General features: G+C 45.1%; 1 protein-coding gene across 20 annotated transcripts in view; it reads left to right on the top strand.

Annotated features, from left to right (window-relative positions):
* The window catches only part of IRF2 (interferon regulatory factor 2), an 84,052-nt gene that overhangs the window by 22,480 nt on the left and 35,484 nt on the right, over positions 1-26,088 (top strand). For 16 of the 20 annotated variants that reach the window (XM_086379947.1, XM_086379939.1, XM_086379940.1 and 13 more), the window contains one exon: positions 19,611-19,706. In XM_086379947.1, the coding sequence (XP_086236073.1) occupies positions 19,620-19,706 (87 nt within the window). In that variant the 5' untranslated portion in view covers positions 19,611-19,619. Of the gene's footprint in view, positions 1-5,177; positions 5,264-17,768; positions 18,629-19,610; positions 19,707-26,088 lie in introns of those variants that run through there. The other 4 variants (XM_086379942.1, XM_086379956.1, XM_086379944.1 and 1 more) reach the window with 3 other exon arrangements.

The following is a 26,088-nucleotide window of genomic DNA, read 5'->3' as shown; positions in this document are numbered from 1 at the left end:
TAGGAAGGTCTCCGGGGCTCCTTGACCTCGGCCATCATCAGACTTGCTGTGTTTTCTTTCTTCACACTGCCCGGAGGAAGTGTGTATGCAAGGATGTCCGAACTGAATCTCTACCCAAGTCCCATAGAACCGAAACAGTTCAAAGGTACATTAGACGTCTCACATGGCAAGGATACACCTGCCCTTTCATTCAAAATTATTTTAAGTGTAAGGGGGTAAAGTTTCCGGACAGTTCCTTGAGTGAATTTGCATTTGTGCCACGTTGAGTCTTTCTCTTTCACGCAGTGGTTTCTGCAGAGCAGTAGGGCTTACATTAAGTAGAGAATGACTCACGCGCTTCCTCAATGGATAATGCGGTTCTTATGCTGCATATACTATGATAAACAGCAACAAATAAACGTTATTTAACTTGATACTCCTGGAAGTATTCTGTCATAACTTAAATTTTTGAAATCGGATACTTAAAATGTTGTAGGAGAAGGAATGATGGCATTACAAATGTCACTGTAAGGCAACCTTAGGGAAGAAATTTTTAAGAAATTTTGAGTCTTATTTAAAGCTTTTCATGGGCTTCCCTGGTGGCTCAGATGGTAAAGAATCTGCCTGCGATGCAGGAGGGTTTGATCCCTGGATTAGGAAGATTCCCCTGGAGCAGGGAATGGTTAACCACTCCAGTACTCTTGCCTGGGAAATCCCGTGGACAGAGGAGCCTGGTGGGTTATCGTCCACGGAGTCGCAAAGAGTCAACATGACTGAGCGACTGACACTTTCACCTTATACTGTAAATAAATATTTTATGTATGACATTGGTAAAGTAAAATGTATACCTATTGCTTGGTGGAACTAATGTAAAGGCAATAATAATTTTTAAATGGCTACCTCAGATGTCAAATCTTAAAATATTCAGCAAAAGCATTCCCTCACTTTTTAATATGCAAAAACAATCTGTATTGAAGTTTTCCATTTCAGGACTGAAAATGTGCTGTTACTCACTCAAGCATGGTGCATGCCTGATTAGTTTATAACGTAAATACAGTTTAAGGAAGAAGATGCTGATTGTCTTGTATAACATGGGAACAATAATATATTGCAAGGATTGAAATAACTTGAAATTAATTACAGACCCCAAATCCCTTCTTTGCTCTGAAAACTGAAAGTTTTTTATCATGACTCATTTGTCTGTATAGTCTGCCCCAAATTGGCATGAAGCTATTTATAGCTTTTACTAATCCCAATCAGTGAGAATGTTCCTGTTTTACTGCAGAAATATTGCTGTATTAGATTAAGTGGTTCTGCTCTAGAGATTGCTGGGGGTGTTATGTTCTATATGTTATATGCACCATATCATCTCTCTACAATCCCCAAGCTGCTGAATTCTAAAACATATACGGTCCAAGGATTTTGAATAAAAGAGCAGTTATCTCCTATGACCTGAAGACCCCCTCATCCTGCTTCCTCCCCCCCGCCCCCCGCCCCGCCCAGGGATAGTCTCTCTTTACATCTGTTTAGAGGCAAGGTATAATTATTAGTAAGGCCCCATTCATACTCAGAAGTGTTCCGTTTTGGACCACAAATAATATGGTCACCATACTGACCATCTGTGCATACTGGGTAATGGAAAAGGCAGTGGTGATGGGCCTCAGTAAGTTTCTTGTGAATTTCCATATATACCACTTTGAAATAAATATGATTCCAGATTATATCTTGAAACCCTAAAATAATGGAAAGCAGTGCTTGTAAGAAATAATTTTTAAAATGTAAAAATATATATCCCAGGGCTTTCTCAGACAAATTAATCGTTGCATTTATATATACCTTCCTTTTTTTTTTTTTTTTTAAAGGGCAGATCACTATTTTCTTCACTGTAATTGTTTGTGTACCAGCCTTCTTTTACTAGGCTGTCTCCCCTCTCTGTTCCCCCTCTCACTGTCTTTCCTGCCTGACATCCACAGTCAGGTCCTAGTTTATTAACTCAGCATCAATCTTTGCCATTTGCTCTTGAACCTCATGGAGATTCTTGACTAGGGAGGCGGATAGGTTTGGAGTCTGGCCTGGCCTGGGGAGACTAGGAAGTCTTGCCCAGGACGTGCTTGTGAAGCTAAGACGTGAGCCATGTGAGTCAGCGGGTTGCCTTTGAGGATGGCAAGTACAGAGGTCGTGGGTTGCCCTGCTGACCCGAGGGTCAGGGAGTAGGCCAGCATTGGGAGGGGAAGCCGGAGCCAGAGCCGGTGACAACAGTGAGCTTTAAAGGAGATCATGTTTATGCTTTTACAAGAGTCTTCTGGTTGCTGGGCAGATAACAGACTGGGGTTGAGAGGTGCGGGGCAGCCATCAGAATGGACTTGATTGGCGTGGGCTCCGCTGAAGGCAGGAATTATTCTTGACTCCCTGGTTTCACTTTCTGTTCTCACAGTGTTGTAGTTATTCTCCTGGGGAAACCGTAACTATGTGCTGTGCTTGTTACTTGCAGGCCAGAGCAGTTACTGAAACGATCAGCTAAGTGAGAGCAAATAGAGCTGAAGGCTTTTCAGGCTTCTGTTTTCTCCACGTTGAGGAACAGTTGTAAATATAAGACACAAAAAGCGAAAAAAAAAAAACAACCCTTACTCATGGTGGGCTTTTCTTGAGCCAAGTGCAGGAAATTGGCTGTTGGGATCAGGAACTCTGGTCATGAAAGAAGACGAAACTATGCCGGCCAGGAATGCCCACTGTGGGTGCTCTGCTGACAACTGGGACTCGCCCGAAATGCCCCCCAGAGAATCCTGCGGTATGGGGTCCCCTGAAGACATCAAAACCCGCCATCTCTAGGGGGCTCAGGGACCTGGCCTTCTGACTTCTTTATTCTGCTGCTGACTTCACCTACAAGGTGAAGCAGTGTCACCTGGGAACCAGGCTCATGTTTTAAAATCTAAATCTAGCATCTATTTAGTCGCTCAGTCGTGTCTGACTCTTTACAACCCCATGGACTGTAGCCCCCCATACTCTTCTGCCCGTGGGATTCTCCAGGCAAGAATGCTGGAGTGGGTTGCCATTTCCTTCTGCAGGGAATCTTCCAGACCCAGGGATCAAACCCTAGTCTCTTTCACTGCAAGCAGATTCTTTACTGCCTGAGTCACCAGGGAAGCCCCAGATCTAAATAACTTCAATCAAGTATGAGTTCAATTAAATATGAATTCAGATGTTTGACTGGAGATAACTCTTGGATGCTGAAGTCTGAGAGGCTTCTCAAATATGCAGGCTGGCTTTTGGGGTCATCTGTTCATTTCCCACGTACCCTTTACTTAAAATGTGTGTACCGTCTTCCCTGGAAAATGAAGCTTCAGGGTTCCCTGTTCAGATCGTTGTTGCTTGATTGTGTAGCCCCTCATGGGTGGACAGATAAGGTGATCGATGCTCATACTTTATACAGTCATGGTACCCATGGATTAAGAAAAAACTACCAGCCGTTTAGTTTAAGTACCTCAGGAGGAATTGGCTAGAGTTTGTTATATTTGCAGAAATGCTGTTGCTTCCCACTCTGGACAGTAAATCACTGGCATGTTTGGCTGTCTTCTTTTTTGCCAAGTCTTTTTCTTTGCAGCTAATTTCAGTCTTAAAAGTTGCAAAAATACTTACAAAGAATTTTCCTATTTTCCCAACCTCTGGAGAGAAACTTGCCAACCTGAAGTTCCAGCACTCCTGAATCCTTGAATGTATCTATCCTGCAAACAAGGATGACCTCTCCACGTGACCATCAGATTCAGGAAATGGGCACGAGAACTTTCTAACCCACAGATCCCGTTCAGATTTGCTAGTTGTCTCAATAATGTCCCTCGTAGCAAAAAAAGAAAAATCCTGTCCAGGTTCAGGGGTCATGCTTTTGCCGTCTTTCCTAAGCGTCCGTGAACTTGAGATTTTTGATGACTACTAGCCAGTTATCTTACCCAGCATCTGTCAGTGTGAGTTTGTTGGCGGTTTCCTCACGATTAAATTCAGAAGATGCATTTTCTGCAAGAATATCTCGGACGTGATGCTCTGTTCTTTTTGCCTCTTCTCCGGTGGTGTATGTCTTTGACTTGTTCCTTTATTAGTGATATGCATTCGATCATTTGAGTAAGGAGATTATCTGTCAGCCTTCTGCACTGTAAAGTTACTTTTTCCCCTTTGTAATACAGAATATTTTGTGGGAGGTACTTTGAGACTGTATAAGTGTCCTTTTCTCATCAACCTTTCACCCACTGGTTTGAACTTGTGTCATGACTGAGTAATTACTACTTGGATTGCTGCCAAACGGCAATCTAGTTCCATCATCTTTCCACAATCGTTAGTTGGCACTGTACTTTGCAGAAAAGCTTTCTCTTCTTCCTATTAAGTTTTTTGTAGATCCCTATTTCATTCAATGGGGTATAACACAATTTTATCATTATTTCAGTGCTCCAGTTGTCTCAGATTTGGCCAGTGGGAGCCCTTTCAAGTTGGCTACTATATTTTTTCGATGTGCTCCCAGTGTTCTTTGATCATTTCCTTTCTTTCCAAGAAAGAAAGGAATTTTCTGTTTCCTTCCAAGATGGTTCAAGCTCATTTTCAGCTTTCCCTGATTTAGCCCTGGAATCAGCCATTTTCCCAAGAAGCCTCAATGCCCTGCCCAGTTGTGGTGGGGCCATCTCTGGTCTCCACCTTGCCCAGGGATTGCCATGCTGTCCCAGGGTCCAAGTGGCAGTCAGACCTCCTCTGGTAATGCCCTGCATCTTGGCCACCATCCTTGGTAAGTAAGGACAGCGCTAGGCCCGGCAGAGATCATAGTCACTTGTTCAGACATTCCCAGTCAAATGTATTAGCTGAGTCAGACAAGATTGCTTATCTTTAGTGTCCAGATATTTATCAGAAGCTGTCATATCAACAAAAACAAAGTGAGCCTTGTGGTAATAGTCGAATCTGCATTGGTCAGGGGAAGCTTTTTTGGAAGGGTAGATTTAAAACCCGCCCCTGAATTCCCAGAGAGAAGTGAGCTGGTATGTAGAGTGTGGAGGACCCACAGGGCGCTGAGAGACTGAAGCTGTTTGGAGTTTGTGGGCTGGGGTGTTGGCACGCTTTAGAGGTCCTGAACCTAGAAGTGAAGGGGAAGCAGAAGGCCTCATGGGCAAGTGATTGCTCTTCACGCACGCTGACGGCTGTGGAAATTGACAAATACCCACAATGCCTAGCACTTCCGTGGTTTTCGGTACCTTACAAAAGTGTTCCTGTGAAATCAACTCTGCGATGGTGGAGCAGTGGCTTCTATGGGGTTTGTCTGCGTTCCGGAAATAGTTCCCTGGGTTAATCAGTAACCGGCAGGGCAGGGCAGGGCGCGCTTTCCTCGCTTCCTGCTTTCATCAGACCCCTCCAGGTCCCAGGTGGCCCGTGCTCAGGCCAGGGACCCTGCTTTACGGCAGAGGCAGAAACTAAAATGAAACCACTGGAAAATACACCCAGTGATTCAAGTTTGGAAAAAAAAAAAAAGATTCTTTCCTGTTGCTTCTTAAAGAAGGGATGGAGGTGTAAAGGGGTGGAGAGTGGAAAAATATTTTTATTTTGGAGTATGGGAGTGGGGAAATGCTGTTTTCCTTACAAATTACAAAAATAAAGCCGGGCTGGACAGGATATGCAGCAGTCCCTGTTGCTGATTTCCACCAGCCAGGAAGGTACTAAAAGGGGCAGGAAGTGTGACTTGAAGGGGGTGGAGCTGGGTAATGAGGCTCCGATGCTTTCTACTCATCAGGTCAGGCAAGTGCAGCCTGACCAGAGCTCCAGGCCAGCAAGGGCTCCCTGGGCGGGCGCTGGGTCGAACTGGGAGGCACTGGGATCTCAATGCCTCTTTATGTGGTTCCCAGTTTGGCCTCATAGTCCACAGGCTAAGTGAGGGCCTAAGACGCCTTCTGTTTATTTATTTATTTTTAATTTTTCAATTTACTTTTTCATTGGAGTGTAATTGCTTTACAATGTTGTGTTAGTTTCTGCTGTAAAAACAACATGAATCAGTTATATATGTACATATATCCTTTCTTCTTGAACCAGCCTCCCACTCACCCCCCGACCCCCCATCTCAGGCCTCTAGGTCATCACAGAGCATCGAGCTGAGCTCCCTGTGCTATGTAAGCAGCTTCCTACTAGCTCGCTGGCTCTACACACGGTGGTTCATACATGTCAGTGCTATTCTTCTGTTTAAATCGGAGCTCTCCCACCTTCTGTGAGTGTGGACAAGTTGCTTGACCTTACGTGCCTCAGTTGCTTCATCTATCAAATGGGCATTTTAGTAGCAACTGCTTTCTAAGGTTGCTGTGAATCAAGTGAAATAATGCCCCTGACCAGCTTAGAACCTGCCAAACACTTAATCCTCATTAGCTACTGTTGGGATTGCTGCTGTGTGGCGTGGGATACTCGGGGCAAGCCCTGTGTTCAAGGGCTCACAGGTCTAGGCCGAGGTAAGGATGACTCACAGAAGCTCACCGCTTACCAGCAGGGCTGCCTCCCCAAAGATGGTTCCGCTTGCAGAGGGTGAGTCAGGCCTTTTCAAACCAACCCGACTGAAAATTGAGAGTAACAGTGTCTCAGTGTCAGGTGGATAACCTGCCTTAGCAGGAAACCCACAGGGCTGTCTCTTGCAGACACTTTGTTTTTTTCCTGGCACCGGACCACTCACAGGGACTTGGAAAGACTAGAGCTGGCCTTGAAACTGTGTGTCGTCTTTGGGAACAAATGGTTCTCCCTTCACACCAGGCACATCCCAGGTGTTCAGTGACCACTTACAGCCAGTGGTTACCTTGTTAGACTGTTTGGATACTGTTTGCTTTTGTCCCTTAGTGACTCTTTGTGACCCGGTGGAGTATAGCCAGTCAGGCTCTCCTGTCCATAGGATTTCCCAGGCAAGAATACTAGAGTGGGTTGCCGTTTCCTACTCCAGGGGATCTTTCTGACCCAGGGATGTCTCCTGCATTGCAGGAGAATTCTTTACTTCTGAGCTACCAGGGAAGCCCCAGGACATTGGTACCACTTGTTTTACAGATGAAAAATGTGGGTCACCATCACACGGAAGTCACAGGACTGAGATCTGACCCTGACCTGTCCACTTAGAACATGTGCATTACCGCTGGAGGGGGCTGGTGTATGTTTATTGGCTACCTTCTGGGTACAAGGTGCAATGCTAGATGTTTCAGATAGTTCTACATGTTAACATGTGTAGCAATGTTAGCAGAAGTTTGTCTCAGTGGAGTAAGGCAAAATGCAGCGATGACTGTAAGACAGCATAGGTACATGATAGAGGCAGCGCGTGTTATGGATTTAAGGGCAGTTTTGAATTCGCCAGTGTGGGCTTTGTGGAGATGGCATTTGAACAATCTGTAAAGGGCTGCCTGACTATTACCAGGCAAGACTTCTCCTGGGCTCTGGCGTCACATATCTAATTGCCTATCTGGCATCTCTTGGGATATCCCAAAGATACCTTAAATTCAATAGACATGAAACCAATCTCAGTATTTTTCCTCTCTCTCTCTCAAGTAGAAGTATAGCTGATTTACAATATTGTGTTACTTTCAGGTGTACTGTATAGCGATTCAGTTATACATATACACATAGTTATATATACATAGATATGTACATATTAAGTCTTTTCTATTATAGCTTATTACAAGATACTGAGTATAGTTCCCTGTGCTATATAGGAAATCCTCGTTGTTTATTTTATATACAGGAATGTGTATCTGTTAAGCCCAAACTCCTAATCTATTTATCCCCACCCCCGCAACTGACTTTTCCCCTTTGGTAAGTTTGTTTTCCTCATCCGTATGTCTATTTCTGTTTTGTAAATAAGTTCATTTGTATCATTTCATTTTAGATCCCACACATTAGTGCTATCATATGATATTTGTCTCTCTCTGACTTACTTCGCCTAGAATGGTCATCTCTAGGCCCTGGGCAGCATCACGGATGAACCCAGAGATGATCACACTAAGTATTTCTCCTCTTAAACCTTCCACATTCTCTGTTGCAGAGTGACATTACCACCCACTTGGTCTGAAGAAGGACAAAAGGAGGTCACAGAGCAGTCTGAAGAGGGAAGGGAGTCAGACATTCAGAAAGAAGAGTGGTGCCCTCTGTTTTTCTCTCTGGGGTGGGGGGCAAAATCATTTGCTGGGATCAATGAGTGTGGAAGTGAGGGTAGAAAAATCTGAAAGTGCTCCCATGGAGAATGAGAAACGCTGATGGAGAAGGAACAACAAAAAAGACAGAGACTGTTTGAAAGCTCTGGTGAAGTGATAAACCATAAATCTATAATGGTATTACTATTATGATGACTGGGTACCATTCGGCCAGGGGCTTCCTAGAAGGCTCAGTGGTAAAGAATCCGCCTGCCAAGCAGGAGATGTGAGTTCGATCCCTGGGTCAGGAAGTTCCCCTGGAGGAAGAAACGGCAACCCACTCCAGTATTCTTGCCTGGAGAATCTCAGGGACAGAGGAGCCTGGCAGGCTGTAGTCCATGGAGTCTCAAAAGAGTCTGACACGACTTAGCGACTAAACAGCAACTATTCAGCCCAGTCCTGAATTTTTGCCACGTGAGCAAACAAGAAGAGGGAGGCAGTGAGACCTGTCTGCAGTGAAGTGGTTGGGAGCTGTGTCTGGGAAGGAGTGGGCCCCGAGAGTGGACATTCTTGGGAGACGGAGCAGGGATGTGGAGCGTGGCGGGCGGAGGTGGACCCTCTCGTTGGGGAGCGCACATCTGCACAGACGTGACCTGTGTGTGGCGTGGATGTTGAAGGCTTCCTCCCTGGGTGGAGACCTTCTGTTCTCTTTTGGCTACATTGAGAACTGTTTTGTAGAATGACCGTTGGCTCACCTGCAGTACTGAAAACCAGAGATATTTTGGTGTGTTTCGAGCACATGTGTGGAGGCCGTAAGTCAATTTCTCTGTCAGCTTATGGTTGTGATTCAGAGGTTAAATCGCCCTGTTTCAGGTGCCAGCGTAGTTTGTGGTCAGAAACAGGGAGATTTTTTGTAAAGGAGGTCTGGTAATGTCTTCTAAAAGGGTATAGAAAACATCCCTAATAAGAAATTTGTAGGTGTGCAGTGGTGAATATGCAAAACGGTAGTTTGGATAATTCTCAGTATGGGAAACTGGCTCTGCGGTACTTAGAGGTATTTAGACTTTTAATTTCATATGCAGTTGTATTCCATTGATGAGGAAATCTATTCACCTTTGGCCTCCCAGTTTTCCCATGACTCAGTTGTTTAGTAACCATATGAAATCTGAAAGGCCGTTGGCTAATGATTCTAAGTATATGTATTACTACATACACTTACCTGCATAAAAAGTATCCTAGGATAATAAAAAATAACTGATTCTTGACTCACAGACTTAGAAAATGAACTTATTGTTGCCGTGGTGGGTGGGTAGGGGGGTGGGGGGAAGGGATAGTTAGGGAGTTTGGGATGGACAGGTATACACTGCTCTATTTAAAATAGATAACCAGCAAGGACCTACTGTATAATGCATGAAACTCTGCTCAGTGTTATGTGGCAGCCTGGATAGGAGGGGAATTTAGGGGAGCATGCTATGCTATGCTATGCTAAGTCACTTCAGTCGTGTCCGACTCTGTGTGACCCCATAGACGGCAGCCCACCATACATATATATGTGCATATGACTGAGTCCCTGACAGTCCCTGAAACTGTCTTAGTACTGTTAATCGGCTATACCTCAATACAAAATAAAAAATTTAAGAAATAAATAACTGATTCTTAAGTTCTGGAGATTCTTATTCAGTAGTTCTAGGATGCGGCCAGAGAATCTTTTTTTTTTTTTTTGATTCTCTGGATAATTGCACATACAGGTTGGGGTGCTGCTATAGGTGAAGAGAAAGTATGGCAAAGTATAACTGTGTGTTATTAGCATTGGTATCTCATTCTACGTAAGGCCTTGAACCAGTGTGATGAGGATAAAGATGATGATGATAACAGTCATGGTGATGGTGATTTTTAATTTTCAATTCCAACTTCCTCTAAGTTCACATAATTTTGAACTGAAATTCTTATTTTTTTTCAAAAGGTACATAAAAGTCAATATGAGGAGCATAGGATGTCATGTAAGAGGAACTTACATTTTGGGAAGGACTACTGTATATCCAGGAGAAATCACCACTAAAAATTGCTATATTATATTCCTACGAGTGTATCCCCACTCGTGTGTTTTCCCTTTCCTCACAGCCACCATCCTCAACAGAGCAGTAGCTCTGGCCACTGGCTTCCTTGCCTTCGTGTGTGGAGTGGTGCTTGGTTCATGACGAAACATAGCCATTCAGGACTTTTCAGTAACCCTGCAAACAAGCCCAGTGTCTAGTGGGGCATTTGAGAGCCTCCAGCAAGACCTGGATTCAAATCTTGGTTCCCAGATTCAAATCTGGGGGCTTGGATGACTTGGACACTTTTTTAATGTACCTTTGTAAGCTAGGCTTTCCCTCATCTCTAAAATGGGGATAGTAATACTTAACTGACAAGGGCGATTGTGAGGGTTTGCGATGAATATATTAATATGCGAACTATCCAGTCTGTGCTTCTTAACACTGGCTGACTCTTATGAAGCTGCCCCATGTTGATACGTGAATCAGTTGCTCTGTCCACATCAGCAAAGGGGCCCTTCTTAGTTCTGCTTTGGCCATAAACACCAGCGCTTACCTTGCCTGACTTGGCTTGCAGTCTTCTGTCTACGTAAGTGATCCCGCCCTACCCTGTAAACTCTTTCTCTACCATAAAGCTTTCGCTTAGGAACCCATCTAATAATGATTTATGAACGAGTTCACCTAGTTGGCATTTAATCACCCACTGCCTTCTGATCTCTATTGCAGTCTTTTGTTATGATAATTATAGTATTATTAGGTTGCTTTATGTAATTTATGTCTCATGCCCCCAGTTAATTTACTAATTCCTCGAGGGTAGTGATCATGTCTTACACATCTTTGAATTCTCCTCAGCACTTAGCACACAGTTCCTTGTAATAATGTGTGTTGAATAAATATTTGGTGGTACCCTGGATGAATGGATATCGCAGACAGTACATCCATAGGGGGAGAGGGTCCAGTGGTTAGAACTGTGAGAGAGGGTTAATGGGTGAAAACGGACTCGAGTTGGCTTTTGTCGGGAGGGTGACATTTATGTCCGGCTGGCACGTGGCTTTGTGAGGAGAAGCCGCAGCCTGCACAGGCATATTTAAAACAAATGATGCAGCTGCAGAAGCAATGGGGCAGGGCACCACTGTGATTGGCTTCTGTGACACAGCCTCCAAGTTAAGCCCTGTGCTTATCAGCAACTTCGCTCCCAGGCTTTTGCCTGCCCTCTTACCATGCTGTGACCCACCGTCTGTGATGCTGTAACTGGGAACTGATGTTTGGCGGGGCTGCTGGTGGAAGATCTTTAGGTTTGCCTCTAAGTGAACATGCCTTTATTTCCTCTTCATCCTGAAGGAAATTTTCACTGTATTTAACATTTAAAAAGAGCAATTATTTTCTTTGGGTGCTTTTTAAAATTTATTTTAACTTAATTGTTTTGGTCCCGACACACAGCATGCGGGGATCCTAATTCCCCAGCCAGGGACTGAACCCGCACCCCACGCAGTGGAAATGCAGAGTCCCAACCATTGGACCGCCAGGGAAGTCCTACTTCAGGAGCTTTAAAGGCATCTTTTCCATCATCTTGTGTTCCATGGTTTCTGCTGAGTAGTCACTATAAGGCTTCTGGGTTTTGTGTTTTTTGAAGATCATGAGCTTTTTTTTTCTTCTTTAAGAACCTGTTTTTCTTCCGCTGATTTTAAGATTTTTCTCTATGTTTTGGTTTTCATCAAAGGTACTACATTATTCCTAGGTGTGGCTTTATTTATAGTAGTCAGTTTGGGATCTGTAGTGAGTATAAGAGAATCCCAGGGATGGCAGAGCCTGGTGGGCTGCTATCTACGGGGTCACACAGAGTCGGGGTCACACACTGAAGTGACTTAGCAGCAGCAGCAGTGAGTATAAATTTGTGGTTAGATGGTAATTGATCACTGTCTCTTGAAATATTGCTTCTGCCTCATTCTTCTCTCTTATCTTTGTAGAACTTCCAACTACCAATATTTAGATCTTTTGGGCTTCCCTCATAGCTCTGAAATCATCTACCTGCAATGCAGGGGACCCAGGTTTGATTCCTGGGTTGGGAAGATCCTCTGGAGAAGGAAATGGCAACCCACTCCACTATTCTTGCCTGGAGAATCCCATGGACAGAATCCCACGGACAGAGGAGCCTGGTAGGCTACATATAGTCCATGGCGTCACAAAAGAGTCAGACACAACTTAGCTACTAAACCACCAGAACTTTTTAGGTCTAAAGTACAATCTATCAGTGCTATGGATTTTTGATCCTTTATTACGCATATCCCATTCTTTTGTCTCAGTGCTTTATTTGTGTCTGTTTTATCTTCTGGTTCACATTTTTCCCCCAGTGATGTCTAATGTGTTGGTAAACTCATCCACTGAATTCTTACTTTGAAATGATCAGTAGTTATCCTTTAGTGTAGAATTTCCAGTTTTACAGTGTTCAGTTCTCTGAAAAAATTTTCCGTCTTGTCTTTTATTTCCTGTGTTAAGCATACTTGTTTAAAGGCTATGTCTGGAAACATTGGTGTCTGTGTATCCATTAGTTCTGTCTAAAGTCTGCGTATGTGTCCCTATTAGTCCGTTTCTATTGTTTACTACTTTCCTTGGTTTTCTATTTTGTTGTCTTCCATCCTCGGATTCCTAGCTGTATTGATTGAATGCTGGCCGTTGTATCTGAAAAGTCCCAGATAGAATATAAATCTTAGGATAATGTTATCTTTCCTCAAGATATGTTTTGAGGTGACTTCAGGTAGTTCCAGATCATTTCAATTTGATCAAGGCTTGAGATTAATCAAAAAGCCAGGCTTTAGTGTTTGAGGCTAGTCTATTTCCATTTCGTTTTACACCTTACACGACTTTCGTGTTTGGGAGTGGGGAGTTCCCAGGACTCCCTTTGCCTAGCTGGCTCCTGACTTCAGTTCTTATGCCCCTGGTCACTGGAAGTGTCCATAGCCCTGCTCATCTTCGAAGGCCTGCAGCTTCCTCTCTGGGTTCAGCAGTTGCTTCTAGGCTTGGAGAAGAGCAGCCCCAAATATCAGGCTTACCTTCCTGCATTCCTTCCTTCCCCCAGATCTTGCCTCCTGATTCTTTACCACCTTGTTAGTTCTCTGATGTTTCTAACTGTATTTTGAAAAACACGCTTTGTTCAGGTTTCCTAGTATTTCACTAGGGGAGTTAGGTCTGAATTACCTACCATGCCATTACCAGAAGCAACCCCCCTCTCTCAGCCCAGAGTTTTATTCTCTAAATCCAGCAAGGACATTAGAAGTCTCTGGTACTGAACATTAACATGATTTAAGTGGTGTTTTAGGATGATTAACATGTCAGTGGTATGCAAATCAGAGAGGGGTTGGGAAAGTCTCTGTAAGTAGAACAGTTAAAAGACCATCTGAGTGTTTTCTGCAGCAAGAGGAAGGCAGATGTTAGGGTTTCTGAGCCCGGGCATTGCAGACAGACTTGAACGAGAGTCTGGGTTCCCAGGCAGTTCCCCAACCTATCCCCTCATCTGAAATATGGGTGATAAAGTCCCTACCTTCTGGGGTTGAAGAGAAGTGAGAAGCTCCCAGAAAACCCTGGTTTCCATGGCTAGCATCTAGTAAGTGCTTAGTAAGTGGCCTACTATTCTAAGAGCCAAACCGCAGTTATTTAGGTTAAAATTCAAGATCTCGGTTAATGGCACTAATCAGGACCAGAGTCAGCATTGTCAGCCTCATGGGGGGCGTGAGTTTGTTCCTTGAAACACAGCGGACAGCTCTTGTGCCTTCATGTAGCAGTCCTGGTGCCTGTAATATTCTAAATACTTGCCGTGCACTGAATTGATTTATAATCAATGCCATGGTTTCAAAGATGATCCCAACCCCAAATCTCAAAGATGTTAGGATAGCTGATTTTTCAAAGTCAAGCTTGAGGGTAGATGCATCATATTTTAGGTTTGAAAGTGTAGTCACTCAGTCGTGTCCGTCTCTTTTGCGACCCTGTGGACTGTAGCCCGTCAGGCTCCTCTGTCCATGGAATTCTCCAGGTGAGAATACTGGAGTGGGTAGCCATTCCCTTTACCAGGGGATCTTCCCGACCCAGGGATCAAACCTGGGTCTCCTGTATTACAGGCAGATTCTTTACCATCTAAGCCATCAGGGAAGCCCATGTTTAGGTTTATAGAAGCATAAAATTTAAGTTTTTCACATTTAACGCACTGTGTACAGGAAATGAAGCTTACAAAAAAAGTTAAATCAGAGTATGAGCCTTTATGTTATAAAAGGATTCCTAGAGTCACAGATAACCTTGGAAATTATCTTTGTGAAACTCCTCCTTTTTCTAGATGATTAAAGTGTCCACCGGAGAGATTGAGTGACTGACCCAGGGACGCACAGTAGTTAACAAAGTCAGAACTGGAACACAAAGTCCAAGTTCCTGATGTATTTCGGTCCTCTTGGCAAAAATAGCACCTCTTTGTCTTCCCTGTCGAGTTCCCTGACTTTTTCAACTCTGTTCAGGTTTCCTGTGGCTTGAGTGTTTCTGCCCAAGGGAAACGTGCATCAGAGAAGGAAGACCCAGCTAGCTCCTTGAATTTCACCGATGGAAGCTGGAAAGCACGTGCCTCGTAGGCCTGTGCTAGATCAACGTTGAGTTCCACCTTCCCTTCCTTTCACAGATGCAAACCCAGCCTCTGATAGTCATGAGAAATCTATGTCAAATGGCGACCTTTTTATTCTCGATCATGTGGCAAGACCACTGGTAATTCATTACCTGTTTAGTGTGTGGGAGGGGGAGCCAGGCTCTAAAATCGAATAAGAAAGAGGAAGTGCTTCCGTGTAAAAGGGTTAGCTTTCATTGTGTATCATCGGGGATGTCCTAGCTGTTAAAACACACACACGCACACACACGCACACACACACAACACCATGGAACCTGAAGTAAGTGAAGCACTTGATAATAGAGTTTTCCCTACTCTGATCAGATCCTTGCTGTATTTGCTTTTCCTAAAAATCTGCTTATAATTTATGACAGTCCTGACTAAAGATTTAGAACAGTTTCTATATGTGGGATTTCCATAGAGTTTGGCTAGGTGAGCGGTAAACGTTGAGGTTTGGCTGAGCTGCATCCTTGTTAGAAAGACGTATGTAAATGGACTGGGTCAACAGATAGATGACGCCGCAGAACACAACGCACAGAGACTAGTGGAGGGGGGCTGTCTGCCGGGACGACCAGACTTTGTAGCAAGAAGAACCAAGTGAGTCTGGAGCCTTGCTCTTCAGAGTGTGATCCAGTGACCTGTGAGCTTGTTAGAAATTGAGAATCCCAGGGCTCACCTAGACCTCCTGAATTGAGATTTGTGTGTATGTTAACGTTGGTGGAACCCTGGTCTAGGTTTTATAATCAGCTCTTACCTTTACTGTTCACAACACTGATAATATCATTGGTTGGTATAAATCTCTAGTTTTCTCTTCACTCTTGGGATGATGACCAAAATCCTAAGCATGGTTTTGCAGGCCTGTGGGGTCAACCTGCCTCTGACATCACCATGTTGCTGACTGCCTTCTGCAGCTGGTCCTCCTGCCCTCGGGGTCTTTGCACTGTCTGCTGTCCCATCTTCTTTAACTGTAGACAGAGCAGGAGACCTGTCACCTGACTCAGAGCATCTTCTGCATTAAGTTTCCTAGGGTGGCCATAACAAAGTACCACAAACTGTGTGACTTCAATAGGAATCTATTCTCTTACAGTTCTGAAAGCTGGAAGCCCCAGGTTAAAGTGTTTGTAGGGCTGTTCTCCCTCTTAAACCTCCAGGGGAGGGTCGTTCCTGGCCTCGTCCAGTTTCTGGTGGTTGCACGCAGTCCTTGGCTTGTGGCTGCATCATTCCAGTCTCTGCCTCTGTCCTCACATGGCTATCTTCCCCCTGTGACTGTGTCTGCACGTGGGCTTCTCTGTGTGTGTGTGTATGTATGCTCAGTGACTCAGTTGTGTCTGACTCTATGTGAGTCCCTATAGGCTGTGTGGCTTCCCTGGTGGCTCAGAGGGTAAAGCGTCTGCCTGCAATGCAGGAGACCTGAGTTCAATCCCTGAGTCAGGAAGATCTCCTGGAGAAGGAAATGGCAACCCACTCCAGTACTCTTGCCTGGAAAATCCCATGGACAGAGAAGCCCGGTAGACTACAGTCCATGGGATCACAAAGAGTCGGGACACGACTGAGCTACTTCACTTCACTTCATAGGCTGTGTAGCCCACCAGGCTCCTCTGTCCATGGTATTCTCCAGGCAAGAATACTAGAGTGGGCTGCCATTTCCTCCTCCAGGGGATCTTCCTGACCCAGGGATCAAACCCACATCTTCTGCGCCTCCTGCATTGCGGCAGATTGTTCCACAGAGCCACCTGGGAAGCTGCCTCTATCTGTCTGTGTCTGCATTTCCCTCTTCTCCAGAGGCATTAGGTTCCTGTGAGCCTCTGATCACATTTTCATCAACTCATTGATATGTAATCTTGTTTTACATGCTTCTGTTTTAAAGACTCCATATTTATTACATCTTGTAGACAACAAGCAGTAACTCGTGCCTGAAGGAAGTTTATCTCACACACATATTTTCTCTAAAAGTCACGTCACAGCCTTCTTGCACTTAGAGATGGTTGACAGCGTTTCAGACAGCCCACTCTGGGGGCCATTTTAAATGGCAAAATCACCAACAAAAAGGCAGGAAAATGTGAAAAATGTTGCACTGGATAAACTGTGAAAAGGACATGTATTTATAGTGTGAGAGCTGAAATAAGAAGGCAGGATGTCACCGGTTTGACCTTAGTTGGGAGCGTGTGGACCGGCTGACTCAGGATTTCCACGTCTCTGGGCATGTCTGTGAAGGGCCAGGGAACACCCCAAAGATCAATTTGGGTGATAGAAATACTTAGTGAGTAGGTACGTTTGCAAATATGAAATCCTCGAATAATGAAGATTGATTGTATTTCCCCACACAGGCTTTAAAGATACAAAGTTTTTTGCCTTATTTCAGGTGACCATTTTTTCCTAAATGGGTTGTTTGTAAAAAAAAAAAAAAAATAGGGGAGGAACATGTTATAAATTACAGATGGAAAGCAGGGGCATATTTCCGTGTTGCTGAGCTAAGGTAGGGCTGCAGAGGTTCCTGGGCCACAGCGGTTCTGCTTTCATCTTATCCCTTCAGAAGAGCTGTCACCTTATATCCATGCCTCCTCGCCCCTCTCTACTGCCCAGACCTCTGTGTCTTGAGATCTTTTTAAGAAGGAGGATCTGCAGGGTCAGCTGGGCAGAGCCTTCGCTATGCTTGGTCACCCAGTGGATCTAATGTGGACAGCTTTACCCCATGCTTCCAGAACTCTCTCCTTATCATTCTGTACACAGGAGGCACCCTGGGCTGTGGGAATTGTCTTGTCCCCTGTCTCCTGCTAGACCAGGAATCCCTAGGTGGCAGGGACCATCTCCTTCCTTCCTGTTCCTGGAGCATCACTCTTGATACATGGCCTGTGAATGGAGGAGTGAGTGATCGGAACAGCTTGAGACCCATTCAGAGCAGCCATGTGAGGCTCCCTGTGGCTCTTCCACGTCCTTTTGGGGTGTCCCTGTGGTTCCTCTTATTCCTGAAGCCACCAGATGAGTGGACAGGGCCAGCCTGCCGTGGTGACCCCATATTGGCTGACCTTCAGAACTGGTCCTTGTATTGCACCTCTCTTGGAGGGCACGGCTGCATTTAGGTTTTGTAGGATTATCCAAAGACCTATGAGAGCTGGAGTTCCTGCTCTCAGTGAAGTTACTCTTTGGAAAGAGGAGAGGGTGGGCACAGCTGAGAAGTTTCCGTTTAAAAAGGTAAGAGTTAGTAAGAATAAACACAACCTTAGAATAGCTGCCCTATAGCAATGTTTGATTTTCCGATGAGCAGTACAAGATCGTGGGCATTGTGGGACGTGGAGGAGGAGGGATTCTTGCATCTGGCATGTCTGGGAGGCCTTGTGGGGAGGAGGGCGGAGATTGGATCTTGGAGAATGGCTCAGGATTGGCGAGGCTGGGAAAGAGGAGCAAGGAGGAGGCGGTGTCTGTGACAGGGAGTGGGTCAGAAGTAGGGAAAAGGTCCGAGGGAAAGGCAAGGGCTAGCCTTAATTCTAGAGTCAAAATAGGCTTTACGGGCAGAGTGCAGCTCCAGGTGGCTCATAGTGATGCTTGCCCTCTGGTGTAAGCTGTGGGCTGGGCACAGAGGAGACAGGAAGTCCTTTGCGAGCTAGAAGAGAGCGTTACTGAGACTGTGATCATCCTAGCCCAAAGTCATCGGAGCAGAATATCCAGAGCTCATTTCTGGAGGAGAAAATGAGCCAAGGATAGATGAGGCAGCCAAGGGTTGAAAAGAGCGTCGTGTCCTACCATCCATGATGTCCTGTGGAATTGGAGACTTGGTCGCCATTGTCTCTGCTTTTGGATCGAATGCAGACTTGTGTGTAAATAGGCTGAAGATGAATGAGTGATCCCACTCTGGGTATATTTAGGTGGGCAAGGGATAGACTGTGTAGAAATGCATCTGGAAGGAGGGGGGAGGGGTGTTTTGTGGGCTGGTGGAGGAAAGGTGACCCCAGGTCAGAGGGGGCCGGTGGCAGTGAAGAAGGATCCTTGAGGGAGCACTCTGAATAAGAGATGCTTTCACATAAAAGTGATGCTGAAGCCAGGAGACAGACTACATTAGGAGGGGATGGCTAATTGGTGAAAGACCTTGAAACCAAATGAACCTGATACCTTAAGAGCTTGCCCAAACATGCCCGTGTTGGGATTTCGAAGCTTGTCAATAACTCAGATATCCCAAAGGAATGGCTGTGTCCACCCTTGGCTCTTAAATAAAAGATGATGCCAAAGGGTACTTGTAAAACACTGGTCCTCTGGGTACCTGATACACTGAAGGTATCTGCCGTAAACACAGCCGGGTTGGGAGGGGGTAAAACCCAGCTTAGGGTTTCCCAGGTGGTACAGTGGTAGAGAATCTGCCTGCTGATGCCAGAAACACAGGAAATGCAAGTTTGATCCCTGGTTAGGAAGATCCCCTGGAGAAGGGAATGGCAACCCACTGCAGTATTCTTACCTGGATAATCCCATGGACAGAGGATCCTGGCAGGCTACTTCCATAGGGTCACAAAAAGTTGGCTGCAACTGAGCACGCATGCGCAAAACCCAGCGTTAGGTATCCGAGCCCTCTGACTGGCTGCGTTTTTTTCATCATGGGCCCCTCTTAGCTGAGAGCCGGCGTGGCCCTCACGCACCATCGCCCCACGGAGACAGCCCCTCGGGAATGAGTGGGGCAGGATGCTCCAAGGAAAAGCCCCTAATATGCTCTCATAGCCCCCCAGCCCCTGGGTACACATAAGCTATGCAATTTTGAGAAAGAGGAGTATACAGTTGGTCAGGCATGGTGTCAGACTTCACCTGCGGACATGACAGTGAGCAGCAGAAATGTCTGATGTTGTGTTTGCTCTTCTGCAGAAAGACACCATGCCGGTGGAAAGGATGCGTATGCGCCCGTGGCTGGAAGAACAGATCAACTCAAATATGATACCAGGGCTGAAGTGGCTTAGCAAGGTAAGTGTGTGCGTGTGTGTATGTGTATGTGTGTATGTGAGTGTGTGTGTGTGTCTGTGACAGAGAGATCCCTACTAAAAGCAGCTGCGTGTGGACTGCCCCAAGTAAAATTGTTCTTTGTGTTCAAAATAGTATGCTTATTTATTACAAAAACCAACCAAGCAAAAGTGATTATGAAAATATCAAAGAATCATAAAAAAGAAGATTTATCATCACTTCAGACTGTAGCCTCAACCCTGAGTTAAGGCTCTGGTCTCATGGATGACTGTTGTGGGAAGCATCTGGCTGTATTTCTATTCAGTGCTTCTTACCCTTCTCCATCTCTGAATATTCTTTCTTGCTTCTCCTGGTTTTCTAGGGTTGGAGGACATGGAAAGTCTAGGGCTTTCTATTGGGAAAGGAGCATATTGATTTTCTTTTCAGTATTCTCTACATAAAGACAACTTTCGTTTTTGTCTTAAAAAACTTATTTTACTTTTATTATGAAACCCTGTTTGTGGGCCTACCTGTCCGAAGAAAGCAGTATTCTGTCATTTACAACCCCCTCCCACATACGTACATAAATACTTTCTTACTTTTATCAACCTCAAAACCCTCAGTTTAGTTGATCCTGACTCTTAGGAAGCCATTGGATGTAAACATAAAGAACACCTGGAAACATTCAGTTATAATCTAGAAAAGCAATGACTACAGCATACTTTCTTTAAGACAGCCCAAGAGAGATTTCTCTCCCACTACTAGGAGTATTACGGTTCTTCTGAGCAAGTGTCTTTTTCCTCCTCTACCTCCCCGTGTTTTTAATCTTAAGGACACGATGAATAATTTAGCAGGTCAGGCTTTACCTTTGCATCACATGCCAGAGCTGACAGCCAGATTGTGGCTACTCCTAACAAGTGTACAAAATACTGTTCAGCCTAATTTTTGTATGAATATTGCTCCTTACTTCATTTTTATCTTTGCAGATATCTCTCAATCTTATTTCTTTTTTTCTTCCTCCTCGTTTACCTATTTTTTCATTTATTTTAAATGTAATGGTGTATTATATTTGAATGTATCTATTTAAATAAGTCCCTTCTGAAACAAGATGGCATAGAAGTAAACAGAAATATTTTAAGTAAAGCATGTGCTCATTTCAAATGACCTGTCCTATATTCTAAGGTCTTAGGGTAAACGATATATTTTTCCAGCCTTGCTGTGTCTGTAGTATTTTAGGTTTGTATCCTGGAGGGGCTTTGTAGTTAGCCTCTTCCAAAGAAACAAGTCATCAGTTCAGTTCAGTCGCTCAGTCGTGTCCGACTCTTTGCGACCCCAGACTACAGCACGCCAGGCCTCCCTGTCCACTCCCAGAGCAGGTCTGGTCCATCGAGTCGGTAATGCCATCCAATCATCTTATCCTCTGTCATCCCCTTCTCCTCCCGCCCTCAATCTTTCCCAGCATCAGGGTCTTTTCAAGTGAGTCAATTCTTCCCATCAGGTGGCCAAAGCATTGGAGTTTCAGCTTCAGCATCAGTCTTTCCAGTGAATATTTAAGACTGATTTCCTTTAGGATGGACTGGTTGGATCTCCTTGCAGTCCAAGGGACTCTCAAGAGTCTTCTCCAACACCACAGTTCAAAAGCATTAGTTCTTCAGCGCTCAGCTTTCTTTATAGTCCAACTCTCACATCCATACATGACTACTGGAAAAACCATAGCTTTGACTAGACAGACCTTTGTTGGCAAAGTAGTGTCTCTGCTTTTTAGTAAGCTGTCTAGGTTGGTCATAACTTTTCTTCCCAAGAGCAAGCATCTTTTAATTTCATGGCTGCAGTCACCATCTTCAGTGATTTTGGAACCCCCAAAAATAAAGTCACTGTTTCCACTGTTTCCCTGTCCATTTGCCATGAAGTGATGGGACCAGATGCCATGATCTTAGTTTTCTGAATGTTGAGTTTCAACAAGTCATCAGGTAGAGTTTTTTGTCATATTGCAGACAAGGAAATCAAGGCTCATGGGTTTAGGAGGATTATATCCTGAAGAACTGGTAATATTGCCTATATTGATTTGGGATGTGAAATTAAAGCAGATGTTCCTGATTTCTGAAGAAAGTCAGTTGTTTGCCTTTGCTTTTTCCTTTTCAAAACCCACCCACCCGTTTTGGCTAGCTTGACACAGTGGTGTGCTTCGAACGTCACCACGTCTCCTGCAAGTGGGCTCTTAATACACTGCGGTTTGTTGTTGTCTGTAGTAGGTTGAGTGGTAGCCCCCCTCAAAGATATGTCCACATCCTGACCCCCAGGACCTGTGGTTGTGACCTTATTTAGAGAAAGGATCTTGGCAGATGTAATTAATTTAAAGATGTCGAGAGGAGATCATCCTGGATTACCTGGTGGGCTGATCCAGTGACAAGGGTTCTTATAAGACACAGAAGAGGGACTTCCCTGGCAGTCAAGTGGTTAAGATAATTCACCTTCCAGTTCAAGGGTGGTCAGGGAGCCAAGAGCTCACATGCCTAGCAGCCAAGAAACCAAAACATAGAACAGAAGCAATATTGTAACATATTCAGTGAAGACTTTAAAATAATGGTCTGCATAAAAATTAAAAAAAAAATCTTAAAAAAATAAAGGACACAGACGAGGAGACACCCACAGAGGGGAAGGCCAAGTGGAGAAGGAGGCAGGGACTAGAGTGCTGCAGCCGTAAGTCAAGGGCACCCGGACCTACTGGAAGCTGGAAGAGGCAAGGCAGGATTCTCCTTAGAGCCTTGCTGATGTCTTGATTTTGGAATTCTGGCCTCCACCGAAAAATAATAGGATCCGTTTCTGTGGTGCTAAGCCATTCAGTGGGTGGCAGTTTGTTATGACAGCCCAAGGAAGCGTACACCCCCTCTCAGAGCTACTTCTTCACCTGGGCTGTCCACCAAGATACCTTTTGCTCAAACCCCTGTGTCCTTGTATTTTGGATTTTGTTGTTCAGTCACTAAGTTGCGTCCGACTCTTTTTCAAACCCATGGACTGCAGCACACCAGGCTCCTCTGTCCTCCACTATCTCTGGAGTTTGTTCAAATTCAGGTCCATTGAGTCGGTGAAGCCATCCAACCATCTCATCCTCGGTTGTCCCCTTCTTCTCCTGCCTTCAGTCTTTCCCAGCATCAGGGTCTTTAATGAGGCATCGGCTCTTCACATCAGGTGGCCAAAGGATTGGAGCTTCAGCTTCAGCATCAGTCCTTCCAATGAATTTGTAGGGTTGATTTCCTTCAGGATTGACCGGTTTGATCTCCTTGCAATCCACTGGGCTCTAAAGAGGACCAGAAAGTGAATGGATTCTTCTTGGTGCAGCTGAACACTTAGCGCCCCTCAGGCAGTCCTTCGTGTGGAGCCTTACTCACCTGGCTCTTGGCTCCTGAGTGCCTTCTCTGGTGCAGAAGGACAGGAGACCTCCACCCCCTTGTTCTCTGCTGGGCTGGGCGTGGGCCAGGCTGAAGGACAGAGAGGGGGCAGTGGCTGCAGCAGATGGCACCTCCCAGGACGATGCTGTGCCCGCAGCTCCTGGGCTGCCTGAGGGCCCAATGCAGACGGAAACGCCCTGTGGCTGTAGTCACTGTAGATGTTGGGTGGCCTCGGGGCATTTCCTGTCTGTACCCACACCTCCCCAGAGCATCGGTTTATAGGTTTTCTGCTAACTTAGGCTTGCTGGCGTTCGGCTGTCTGCATAAATATTTCACTCAGACCCACTGTTATTCCCTGCCCATTCATAAGCCCAAGAATCCCTACTTGTATTTTGAGTGGTTTGAGGTCATCCCTAATTCTCTTCTGCTGAAGGCTGTTGTGAGTCTTAGAAAAGCTGTGCCACCCTCGGGGCTTTGTCTTTCCGGGTGCTCACGGGGAGGCACTCCAGGCTGGCCATGTACCAGGGCTGTCTTGACCATTGCTGAGAGCTCAGCGCCAGGCCTGACACCCTGGAGGCTCCAGGTAACATTGTGCTGAGAATGAATGCATGAAGGATGGCTACTTGAAGGGGAGGAACATCGATGACTCTGTATATGTTCTATTAAGATAATTAGACTCAAGAACACTGGGTTGGCAATGGTCACATTGCTCTCAAACGGAGACTCCATCATACCCAGTGCATTCCTAGTGAGAGATAAATAGGTGGCCAATTAATGCCTTAAATTTGTTTCCATCTCCTGCTTCCAATACATGAAGGGGTGGGGAAGTGAATGAAAGTCTGTTGCTCAGTTGTATCCGACTCTTTGCAACCCTGTGGACTGGAGCTCACCAGTCTCCTCTGTCCATGGGATTTCCCAGGCAAGAATACTGGATTGGGTTGCTATTTCCTTCTTCCAGGGATCTTCCTGACCCAGAGATCGAACCTGCATCTCCTGCTTAATAAGCAGATTCTTTGCCACTGAGCCACCAGGGAAGATAGATAGGTGGCTAATTAACGCCTTGAATTTGTTTCCATCTCCTGTTTCCAGGAGGTGGGGGCTGATGGAACAGATGCTCTGGATTCCTCTGGAGGAGCGATAAGGAGGTTTGCACAGCAGCATTGTACCTAGCTCCTGAACGTGGCTGTGGCTTGGGCCAGTTGCTTTTTATTATAAGTATTTGCAAATACACATAGTATGCTTGAATGATCTAACGACTAGAAAGAATAATGTAGCAAATTCCCTTCTAGATTTAAAACTCACATCTAGATTGGACAACTATTAATTGGGAGGTAACTAAAGCAACTCCCTGACTGGGTATATCTGTAAGACCCAAGAATATTTTCTTATGGATTCACGATACCATTACCAATTGGATAATCATAAATTAATCATAATTAGTCATCATTTAAAGTGCCATTACTGCCCTGTTCCTATTCAGAATACCTAACTATTCCTCAGATATCTTTCTAGGATTTATTTGTTCCATCAGAAGCCACAGCAGACCCCTAGGTTGTGTTTGGTTCCTGACTATGAGCAACGCCCGCTCCCTTTTTGCCATCTCTCCATTGGCTTGTTGAAGAGACCAGGTCTGATCTGGATTTGTCCGCATGCTTGATTTTGTGGTTTCCCTGGGCTGTTTCTTGAGGAAGGAAGGAGGCGGCATCCAGGTTCACTGTTCTCATCACTTCGATTGATTCCCACCCTGATTTATGAGGTTCCTGTTTCTCCGCAGAGGTCTGCCTGGACCCAGGCGCCAAGGCCCCCTCCCTGAGCCCTGGAGGTCATCGGGTAATTCCGACCTTTTCCTGCTCTGCACTTTGAAAGCAGGCTTGTACTTGTGTAAATATCAGGCCATCTCAGAACACAGTGAGAAGTCCAAACAAAAATAGCAAGCAACATTGGAACATCTTATAGATATTGGGGGAGTGGAGCAGCCGTGGGAGATAAGAAGGCTGGATTCCGCTTGGAGGTCAAGCTATGTTTGTTCTGCGTTGCTCACAATTATCTCAGATGTTCTCAGCTTGAGCCGGGCTCATCTCTTCTGCCTACAGGTGGGCAGAGGTCTCTACATCTGCTGTTGTGTTCAGTCCTTCCATACCCAGTGTGTATAGCCACCCTGGAAAAATGTCTGTTTAGGTCCCTGGCCCCTTTCAAGGGGATTCATGGTGGGTGATTGCTAGGTTCAGTCATTACTTTCATGGTTGCGTGATTTGGGCATGATTTCTGGGAGACTAGGTTTGGAGGTGTGTGTGTGTGTGTGTTTGTGTGGTGTTGCTGTTGTTGAATCACTAAGTTATGTATGCTTGCACACACACACACAGTTGAAAAGATCTGCCTATAAGAATCAATTTTGTGTCTCGAGATTGATTTCAGATTGTGTCACCCCAGATCTCCTTTGATCTATAAAAAAGTGCAAGAGTCTGATTCTTTAAAGGTCTGTATCTTTAAGCATAAACCTTTAGATTCTGCTTGTGTACTTCAGGAAATACATTCTTTCAGAGATAAATTTATGGGTTTTTTTTTTCCCCCCTGGGAATGTTAAAAACTGCATTGAGTGATTTTGTGCTCTGATATTCGTCTACCATAAAAAATAAAGTTTCACTCAACCCTCTTCAGATCACTGCCCTTTTGAAACTGGCCGACCTGAAACCCCGCCCTCTCTCAGTGGATGATACAGTGTGAACACGGAGGGTTTTATGAAAAACCTCTCACTTTCAGTTCTTCTTTATTGACTACGTTTTATATACATGGAATTTTCCCCTTTAACAGTTCTGGGGAACCCTCAAATGTTCTGACATATTTTTAATTCAGGCTTTGTGGCTGGTTCTGTGGGAGGCATCAAGTCCCTTTTGGGTCGGTGGGGCCCATTTGTATCTTTCATTGTGTGAAACCAAAGAGGTGGGAAATCCCTCCTGACATTTACTTTCCTGCTCCAGTGTATTGTGCAGAGATTTTTCCCCCCCTCCCTAGAAATG

Source organism: Bos grunniens, chromosome 27, assembly GCF_055505025.1.
Source record: "Bos grunniens cultivar Pamir isolate PY7600 chromosome 27, Bosgru_T2T1.0, whole genome shotgun sequence".
NCBI lineage: Eukaryota > Metazoa > Chordata > Mammalia > Artiodactyla > Bovidae > Bos > Bos grunniens.
Note: the sequence above shows the minus strand (reverse complement) of the source record. Positions and strands in the feature narration are given on the sequence as shown.